This window comes from Gymnoscopelus microlampas, assembly GCF_963454915.1.
Source record: "Gymnoscopelus microlampas genome assembly, chromosome: 14".
Lineage (NCBI taxonomy): Eukaryota > Metazoa > Chordata > Actinopteri > Myctophiformes > Myctophidae > Gymnoscopelus > Gymnoscopelus microlampas.
Genome location: NC_139951.1, coordinates 18,141,100 through 18,151,691, shown reverse-complemented (window position 1 = coordinate 18,151,691; position 10,592 = coordinate 18,141,100). Strand labels below are relative to the sequence as shown.

The following is a 10,592-nucleotide window of genomic DNA, read 5'->3' as shown; positions in this document are numbered from 1 at the left end:
AGCATTTCAACTTTTGTACAAAATGAAAATGTTACATATTTTCCTAAATATACCTTAACTTATTTTTTGTACATTTTCTAGAATACAGACTTTTTTTAAGGAACCACTGTTAATGTGTGATCATTTCACTGAGGCAATGACACACTGCTTTCAAACAGTGCCTCCTCTATCTTCTTTTGTTCCCTGTGTTTTCTATGCGTTTGTCTCTCATGCATGTCTCCCGTGCGCCGGACATAGCGGAGAAGATTCACAATGGCAGCGGGTGTCATCCCAGGTAGTCTGGTAGCAGCTCCAAGCTGAAAAGACAAACCGTGGAATATATACTTGTCATTGTATGCAACAGCAACGGAATCTGTTAAACCACATGAACCCTAGCGTTCCTATTCTGGGCATGTCATAATTGCCGAACAAGTGAAAATAGATTTACAAGCTCGGAACACATTGTGAGCTTGTAGATAGACTGTAGTGTTTTCACCATTTGATGTACGAGTGCCGCACTATGAGCTTGTATATCTGCTATTTTTGAAAAATAGAAAAAATGTGTGCAAATCTTTGAATAGATATATTTTTAAAGCGAACATTTGTAACTCAAATCATTACTTCTGGAGGTCCCTGGAACAAAATATTTTGAGATGGGGGTCCGCAGCCAAATACATATCATTTTGGGGGTCCTTGACATGAAAAGGTTTGAGAACCACTGTCAGCAACATAGGTTTTTTTCAAAAAACTGATTGAGAAAAAAGTGAGTAAACTTACAGTGCTGGGTCGGGCTCTGTCCAGAATCTCACGGACCTCATGAGACAGGGACACTCTCAGGGAGAGGTAGTCCATGTCTTGTGGCAGAGACATGCTCTCTTCTCTCTGTATTCTCTCCATCTCTCTCCTCTGCAGATCACAGTGGGGTCTGTACACACCTGAATGACACAGATGTGTTATCATGTTTTCAGAGAGCACGGTGGGTGAAGTATGCTTATGTAGTTAAAAGGCAAGGATAGATTGTCAGCATATTGAGAAAACCGCAGGACAATTTTCCCCAACAACTGCGACTAAGAATTTACTTTTTTCGTCTGAGTGAAGAATTAGGGCATCTGTAGCAAATTACACTCATTACCATTTCCTAGCACTGTTAAAAGCAAAAGTGCTCATTCAATTGTCTCAAAAATGCTTCCCATACCTGCCTCTAAATTATATATCTTTACCCTCTATCTTGAGCCTTTGTGAGAATTCCATGTAAGGAGAAAGGCACTCTGGGAAGGCGTCAGCCAACATTTCAAAGGACACATCTTTGTACTGCAACAGATCTGAACCACTGAAAAGAGAGAGAGAATCAATCATACAATAGACAATACATTATAGTCCGACTGACTGCTTGATACATTTGCAGGTGGAATAGACTAATCTACCATACAAATCCGGGAAGTACTACAGCCCTTTTAATGGGGTATACATTACACTCTTAGATCCACCAATGCACCCGTACCATCCAAAATGTATCAGCATTTAGCTGGTGGCTGAGTTGTGGTTTACTTTTATGGGAACTGGAATACAGAGGCAATTTGAAATATTTGTCACTTACTTCATGATGGTGCTCTTGGTGTCACTGATACCGACGTTGCCTAGCTTCTCCGTCCAGCGGACGGCAGGCCGAGCCAGTGACTGGAGGGCCGCAAATGCGTCCTGGAGACCGTCCCTTACTCGCACAGCCTCCTGGTGGCGCGAGGAGGACACGCATCCCACCTCCTCGAACCCTGAGAGAGGACAAAGAACGCAGCTGTTGCCACGGATTTCATGATGTAGCTGTAAAGTCAGCATTAATATCCAATCCCTCACACATACAGTACACGGTCAAAAGGACACGCGTGTCACGCTATGCTTTACCTTTTAGGGTGAGCCGGAGGTCTGCGTTATCTGGCCGCAGCGAGGTCCTAAACTCGGCCCGGCTGGTGAACATACGGTAGGGTTCTGTAACACCTCGACTCACCAGGTCGTCGATAAGAACCCCAATATAGCTCTCGGTTCGAGACAGCGTGACCGGGGGAAGGCTGAGGGCCGAACGGCCGGCGTTCACTCCTGCCCACAAGCCCTGGGCAGACAGGACAAAAGGCGTTCTGTTTTGGAATGGAATAATCCACTGGTTCTCAAAGTGAGGTCTGGGGAGCCCCAGGGGACCCTAAGGGGGTTCCAGAGGGTCCCCACAGACAGTTTAAACACTTATGCCCCATTTCATTATTCAGCTATCTGAAAATAGCTGATACACAATCTCACAATGTGTTGCAAGCTTGTATATCAGTTATTTCCAAAAAGTATTGAAAAATCGTGACAAATCATGATAAATATTATTTTACGGGGGTCTCTGGCACAAAATATTTTCAAACACATAATCAACATAACTTCCCTGAGTGAAACTAAACGGACCTGTGCTGCAGCCTCCTCATATCCTGTGGTTCCATTGATCTGTCCAGCTAGGAAGAGACCCTGGGTGCTTTTCACCTGCAGGGCAGGAGTCAGCTGGGTTGGGCACACATAGTCATACTGCACTCCATAACCTGGACAACAGCAAAAGTGAACAAACGTTGAGACACATACAGCTTTCTAAGTATAACAGGGTTGAATACATGTAAAGGCTATCAAGTGACAAAATGTTGCCTGTGTGATCCAGAGGTGGGGTATTTGACTTGGTATATCACTGAGATAGTTAATAGACTGCTTTTAAATTGTTTATCTGTTAACTAATTGATCCAATTTAAAGCTGAAATCCAGGACTTATTTTATTGAATACAACATTTAACCAATGTGTATAGTACAGTATATTAATAAAATATAACTAGAACAGCTGAAGTTGAGGTGTATTCCCTACTCTTCCATTGAGAAATTTAGACCCTAGTGTAGTAGGACACCCACTAGTTGACAATATCAATAAAGTTATTTGAAGCAGATGGCACTGCAATGGACAACAGATGTGCCACCATCTTTAATGTAAAGTATGTGGCCCATTTCTGAGGCTTAGCAAAGATTGTTAATTTATGAAGATACACCATCCCAATTGGAGCCACTAGAGGCGACATGGTACACAAATCCTACAAATGATCTCCTAAGTGGGCGCCGCCCAACCTCACAATCTCAGGGCACTCTTAACCACAAGGCCACTAAGTTGATCTTTATGTAGTTTGGACATAATGGCAGGAGAGGGAGACAATGCATATAAAACTTAGATTACAGTTCACAGTTTAGCAGTACCCCTCCACTCTCTGTATCGGTCCTGTGTTTCATGGCCATTGCGGTGACAACTGAATAGTCTACCTATTTAACTCATAGATTGTAGCTTTACATTTGAATGAATACATTTATGTGGTTTCAGGTAGCGTACCAGGTGTATGGATTTCAGCCCTGTGCAAAGGTGGGATTTCTCTGATGAGGCGTAGCTGTATGTCAGGTGGCATGGTCATAGACAGACCCTGAGGATATAAAAGGTTTGAGTCCAACCCCTCAGGCTCCAGCCACACCTGGTGCCGTCGCCCAGGAAACCGTAGCACCCGCGACTCGATGGAGGGGCAGTACCTGAAGGACCCAGTTCAATTCATTTTACTGAATACAATGCGAATTAACCACTTAAAGCCCTACATACTTCATTGTATGATGAACAGCAAAAACAGCCAATCTACAAGCCAAGATCTGCTATTTTTTAAAACACTTTAAAATGTGCTCAAAATAGGGATGCCAGGGTTAATGTTAACTGTGTGTGTGTGTGTGTGTGTGTGTGTGTGTGTGTGTGTGTGTGTGTGTGTGTGTGTGTGTGTGTGTGTGTGTGTGTGTGTGTGTGTGTGTGTGTGTGTGTGTGTGTGTGTGTGTGTGTGTGTGTGTAATGCGTATATATATATATATATATATATACATACCGGGGACCCTTGACATCTTCCTTTATGTGACAGTTGAGATGCAAACTGTCTGTCACTACTTTCTCCACTCCAGGGGTGGTGTATGTCAGATAGCAGGGAAGTTGCTCTTCAGGCTGCATAGGAGTTTAATTATAGAATATAACATTCATCATTTGCAATGAAGGAACACAAACACAAAATTACGGATAGCATAATTATTAAATTATAAAACTTGTTAAGTCATTGCTTAACAAGAGACTGGAAACCGCTTATAACATTTTTTCTCCTAAATGGATAATTACTGTTTTGAGGAATTATTTTGGGTGTTTTCATATAGTCTTTTTTTTTTAAGTGAACCAGCAGTGGACCAAAACATTACCGCAACAGACTTGAAGTAAACCATTCTTTTGGAGTGTTTCTGGAGAGTCCATTCATAGAAAATACCCCTAGACTAGAGTGTTTAGCATTATCTCACCTTGCAGCGTGTGTGAGAGTTCATGAAGCTGAACGGGGTGGGTTGTTTGTCAGGGGCATGAACCTGGGCCAGGGAGAGGTCTACAGAGTCCTTCACAATCCTTGGGGGCGTACCGGTCCGTAGCCTGCCCACGTTCAGCGCCAACTTCTCCCGCAGCGTGTAGGATAGCCCAGCACCAGATGGGGCGTCTCCAATTCTCCCCCCTGGCGAAGTGGTCTGACCCATGAATAGGGAGCCAGACAGGAACGTGCCAGTGGTAAGTACCACTGAGCTGGCTAGGATAGGGTGGCTTCTGTCCACTGAGGAGGAGGACAGATAAAATATCTGTCAATTCCTGGGTGTACTCACCCGTAAGGGTGTTAAATGAACACTGATTTCACTGTGTAGATAGAGATCAGCCCATCGTTACAGCATTCAGTCTTAAGTCAAATGGCAAGGGCTTTTTTGCACATATAGAAATGATAAAAATACAGGTCATGCAAGTCAAATAAACATTGAAATATGATGGCTGTCGTGTGTTGAGCTCCCTACCTAGACGTATCCCAATAACTCTGTGACGCCCAGCCTCATCTGGGTTTGTTTCAGTGGTCAACAACTCCTCTACCGAACCCTCCAACACCGTTAGCCTGGGGGTGGACAGAAGCTCCGACTGAGAGAGAGAGAGAGAAAGAGAGAATTCAATGGAGACAGAGGAAAAGCTACAGGAGAAGCCAATCTTAATTTAATCGCTGGTGCGTGCTTTTATGCCATGTCTGTGCTTGTGGTACCTGGATGAACTGGCGGTAGCGCTCGCGGTCCAGCTGAGCACGTGGGCCCCACACAGCAGGACCTTTACTGCGATTCAGGATGGAGAAATGGATCCCTGCCCAGTCTCCCGCTCGTCCACATAGTCCATCCAAGGCATCCACCTCTTTGACCAAATGACCCTTCCCTACGCCTCCCAGCGAGGGATTACAGGACAGGGCACCTGGGGGAGAGGGCCAGAAAATCATCTAGGGCTACAACTATCAATTATTTTCTTAGTGATAATTCTATCTACTACTTTTTTGATGAATAGAATAATCGAGAAGCACACTTCTTTTTTTTTAACAAAATTGACGTGAAAAAAATCTAAATGTATTTTTTTATAAACGACAATTAATCAATTAGTCTGGTTAACAGATTAAGCCCTACTTTAACGGTATCACTCAAAAAATAATGAAAATAGCTTCTTCTTTTTTTTAACACCTATAATGACATGCCCAGAATAGGGATTGATTATTAAATGATTATTTTATGAAATTATCTATTCTTCTTTTTTATAATCGATTACTTCCGATTAACTTTTGCACCCCTACAACACATACAAAAAGCCGCTTCTCTCACCAATGGTCTGTATTTTCTGGGTGATGAGGAGGGTCTCTGCACCCACTCTGGCAGCTGCCGCTGCTGCCTCCGTGCCGGCGTGGCCCCCACCCACCACAATGACATCATACTTCTGACTGGCGAGATGACTGGCAGCCCGGGCTGACACCTTTAACAGGATCCTCTGCAACGGGGGCAGTTTCTGTGTCAACATGAGCCGTGCACCGCTGTCAAAATGAACAGAATGTCAACACTGATTAGTTAGTTAGCCCTGCAAGCATCACCACAAAATGACTGTTTAGGTACTGAAGCACAATGACTGCAGCATAATACTCATTATGTGTTTATAACTGACAGAGTTGTTACTTTGAAATGTAGTTAGTTACTGAATACAAATTATGTGTAATATAGTAATGTAATAAGTAAAGTAATCCACTGGATTACAAAACAATTGCAATCTAATCGGATTACTTCAAAATCAATACATTTTGATACCAATACTTTTTTACTTTTACTCAAGTAAATTTGGAATTCCAGACTTTTACTTGTAACAGAGTATTACTGCAGTATTTATATTTTAACTTAAGTAAAACATGTGAGTAATGTTTCCACTACTGCAAGTTACACATAAATAGAAGTATGGATTGACACTGAGCACAAGTACAGAGATTGAGAACAAGTTACCAATACTCTACTCACAAGCTTTGCTTTGGAGCAAATCCTTGTTCTAACGTCTAACCTTCGTGTCTCTGTTGTCTGTCTTGAAACTTTTGTGAAACCACCTGGCAAGACTGGGCCATTTGACTGACAATGAAGGGATTATGTTAAGTACCTGTGTCTTTTGTACAGGTAGAGACCCAGAGACTGGCAGACTACTAGACTTTTAGTGTGTGTGTGTGTGTGTGTGTGTGTGTGTGTGTGTGTGTGTGTGTGTGTGTGTGTGTGTGTGAGAGAGAGAGAGAGAGAGAGAGAGAGAGAGAGAGAGAGAGAGAGAGAGAGAGAGAGAGAGAGAGAGAGAGAGAGAGAGAGAGAGAGAGAGTGTGTGTGATCTAGTAATGTAATCAGTGCTGATTAGTTACACACACAACATCTATTATGACACCTAACACAGGACCGACACAGGTTGATCTCCTCTGGGTCACAATCAATGTGTGTATACTTTAGTGACACTTACCAAGTTATTTCATAAAATACCGGCTAATGCAGTCTGGTCTCTACCCAAGCCCCACGTCGTTGGCTAAAAAGAACCAGATTTTCCGCAAAGATTGAAGAAAGACCCTCACTCTGAAAAAAAATCACATAACACAAGACATGTACTTTATATGGAGGCCGCCATCTTCGTCAGCGGTAATACCGTAATGACTCGTTTACACGCGCACTAACATAGTTCAGTTCCATTCCCACTCGTGTGCCAAGCAGTGTTGCCATGTCCGCTTATTATAAGCGACTTTGGGCTTGTTTTTCTGTAAAGTTGCTTGTAATAATATAGTAGTTGAAACACTGATAATCGGCTGGTTGTTTAGAACCGAGCTCAAGAGTCACGACTCACTGGGAGGCTTAGCTGGTTTGTACGGCCAACTAGTAGTACTGATTCTCTGGAGCAGCTCCTCGTCCTTGGGGTCTGTGATCTGTGCTTAACTGGCTGATAAGGTGATTAATCCGTCTGATATTGATGCTGGTTACTCTGGAAGGGTTTAAGGCTGATTCGAGTGTCGGTGGAGGAAGAGTCCTTTCAACAATGACGTACAGCGTCTTTTATCCTGCTGTGGGTAGCCCCTGACATCACTGCGGTGATGTCAGATAGTGTCAGACAGTGCCTCTGGTGTCAGATAGTGTCAGACATCTCCTCATAAGGAGCTGCCTATGTCAGTTATGCCCAAATATGGGACCAGGTCCAGGACGTCAGTCCTGGACGTGATTATCTCCATATATGGAGTTTCTGGGAAGGGTTCGCTGATGTCATACTCCGTACCTATGACACGTCTTCGGTCTCTATGACGACTTCGTAGGTCGGTCGTCTCCATTTATGGGAATATCCATATATAGGCCAGTGCATATGCCAGTGCTGGCCAGTATGCCCTGAACGTTCGTAACAGTAGTAGTAGTTCATTGCGGGGTTGCAGTTTTGTGGGCTTGTTTCTAAAGTGTAGCTGTTTATTAAGGCTTGCTTCCAATTTGTATTATTATTACTTAAACCAGTGGTTCTCAAATATTTTCATGAAAACGTGTTGTGCCACAGGGAGCATTTGTGTTGTTAAAATGTTGTTTTTTTAGCCGATGCATAGTGCTCAAGTGGCTAAGTTGCTTCTTTTGGGCTTGTTTTCCTAGAGCCGGTTGCTTGTTTCTCTCTCCTGGCAACACTGGTGCAAGCTTACAGTCTATGGTGCAAGCACAGCACAGGTTTGTTGGGACCACTATTTAAGTAACCTCGGTCCCAGCCTCACTCATCTGCTATTTAACTGGCTTGACCATAGAGTTAAAAATAAGGCCTTGACCCACATCATTTCTTACAATGTGTGGAATCGTGAAATGCAAAACAATATACAATATAAAATAAATGCTCTTATATATAAAACGTCCAACCGCAAACGGGGCATTAAAAATACGAAGTTATTCATTGGTAAATTAAAGCCATTGACTGGTAAAGTCAAACATCGCGTGTTAATGTGTGTGGTGCAGTGGTATAAAGTAACTAAGTACATGTACTCAAGTGCTGTGCTTATGTACACATTGGATTTATTTTCCATTTTCAATACTTTTACTTATACTCCACTACACATCTCAGAAACAGATATTGTACTTTTACTCCACTATAATTACTGCAGTGATTACTACTACTTCAGACCTACTTTGGCAGTTTGAAAATAGCAGATCTACAAGCTCACAACATGTTGCAAAGTGAGCGTTGTGCTGGTAGATCTGCTATTTTCAAAGGATGTTTATACATTTTAAAACATGTGAACTGGGACATTCTGCTGTGCATAATGTGTACTTTAAGTATATTTTGATGCCAACCAATGCTTTTGTACTTTTACTCAAGTACATTTTGAATACCAGACTTTTACTCGTAACAGAGTATTTCTGCATTGCAGTATTGATACTTTTACTCAAGTAAAACATTTGAGTACTTTTCCCACCACTGGTGTGGTGTGCCTGCCACGTGTACAGTAAAACATACCCTCCCCCGGCTATTTCAGAGGTAACATTGTAGCTAAATAGACAAATATTTATCATACGGGCCCCCCCGCACGCGCTCACTAGTAGGTCAATAACGCACGCACGCGCAATCCCATGCACCCTCTGAATGGTGTTACACCGATATTAGTGTCGTCGAATTGTGTGTCTCTAGGGGACGCCTTTTTGCAATTTTGCTGTTGAGGAGATGAGATGACCAAAGCCTGCATGATGGGACCTGGGATAAGTACGATTTTTAGGTATTTGTACTTTACTTGAGTATTTACACTCACTTTTACTTCGACTCCACTACATCTTGGATACAAATATTGTACTTTTACTCCACAACAATTATTTGAAAACTTTAGTTATAGCCTAGTTACTTTGTAGATCTTGATTATTATGACAAAACATACATCAACCATGCACTTTAATCATACATTTTGGCCATTTGAAAATAGAGGATCTACAAGCTCACAATGCATCGAAGATGTTTATACATTTGAAAACTTGAAATGGGACATTCTGCATAATCAGTACTTTTATTTTGTTACTTAAAGTACATTTTGATTGATTAAGAATTTCTGACTTTTACTTGTAAACAGAGTATTTCTATACTGCCTCGCTTGATTTCTAAAAATGTGAGTACTTTTTCCACCACTGAAAATAAAGAAAAAAGAAAAATAGTCTATTATGACCTGAATGAAAACTAATACACATAAACAACCACCAAATATGTCCAGCTCACCTGCCATCCTATCACATTCGTGTAATAGTAATGTGAAATACTAGCAATACTATGATTACACTCCACTGTTTGATATCTGCTCTGCTGCTGTGATGATGTCGCTCACCTGCACAATATAGACTGTTGATGCTATATATCTGCTGCAAATGTCTCTCTCTACTTGCACACGAAGCATTCCTGACCTGCATTAGTTGTGCCTTTCTTGCCTATATTTGCTCAGTGATTGAATATTGTATTGAACAGAAATGCAAACAGCACAGTAAGTAATACACTTTAGTCTAAAAGGATCACACAACAAAAGTCCAGTGGACTTGTTTCCATTGAGGTCCTTCAATTACATCAACATAGCATACAAAATAAACACCAAAATACAATATCATCACAAATATAAAACACACTATGTACAGAGTATGAAAAATAGTGGTAAAAATGTTTCTCTAAACAAGGAATAGAGAGAGAAACAAGGGAATTTCCTTGTTTTTTTTTTGTTCGTTTCCTCTATTATCTACCCTCTTATAAAAAAATAAATAAAATCACCCACTCATCACGCTTGTGATGTGACAATATCGTCTCAAACTGGGGTCTCACTCCATCCTCATTCCCAATGGTTTAAAGTAACTAAGTACATTTACTCAAGTACTACTTAAATACAATTGAGGTATTTGTTTTACTTTACTGGAGTATTTCCAATTTTCTGTACTTTTACTTCTACTCCACTACAGCTCAAAGGCAAATATTGTGCTTTTACTCCACTACATTTATTTGTACATTATATTATTAGATGGGAAATGGGACCTTTTGCATAATGAAGTGAGTACTTTCTACTGTACTGTTGATACTTTAAGTATATTTTGATTTTTGAATTCCAGATTTTTACTTAAACAGAGAGTATTTCTACATTGCATTATTTATACTTTTACTTAATTAAATAATGTGAATACTTTTAGTTTACCACCACTGTTTTTTTTTCTTCGTT

The 10,592-nt window shown here is 41.3% G+C and overlaps 1 protein-coding gene across 1 annotated transcript; it reads right to left on the bottom strand.

Annotated features, from left to right (window-relative positions):
- Positions 1-112: 112 nt before the first annotated feature.
- Positions 113-7,029, bottom strand: mto1 (mitochondrial tRNA translation optimization 1). Its single transcript, XM_084078447.1, has 13 exons — positions 6,869-7,029; positions 5,716-5,921; positions 5,118-5,317; positions 4,882-4,999; positions 4,351-4,649; positions 3,897-4,009; positions 3,368-3,558; positions 2,416-2,546; positions 1,879-2,083; positions 1,577-1,748; positions 1,200-1,309; positions 757-914; positions 113-296 (listed from the first exon to the last, which is right to left on the bottom strand). Exons 2-13 carry the CDS (start codon positions 5,906-5,908, stop codon positions 126-128), a joined length of 2,061 nt encoding a protein of 686 aa, XP_083934573.1. The 5' UTR covers positions 5,909-5,921; positions 6,869-7,029; the 3' UTR covers positions 113-125.
- Positions 7,030-10,592: the final 3,563 nt, after the last annotated feature.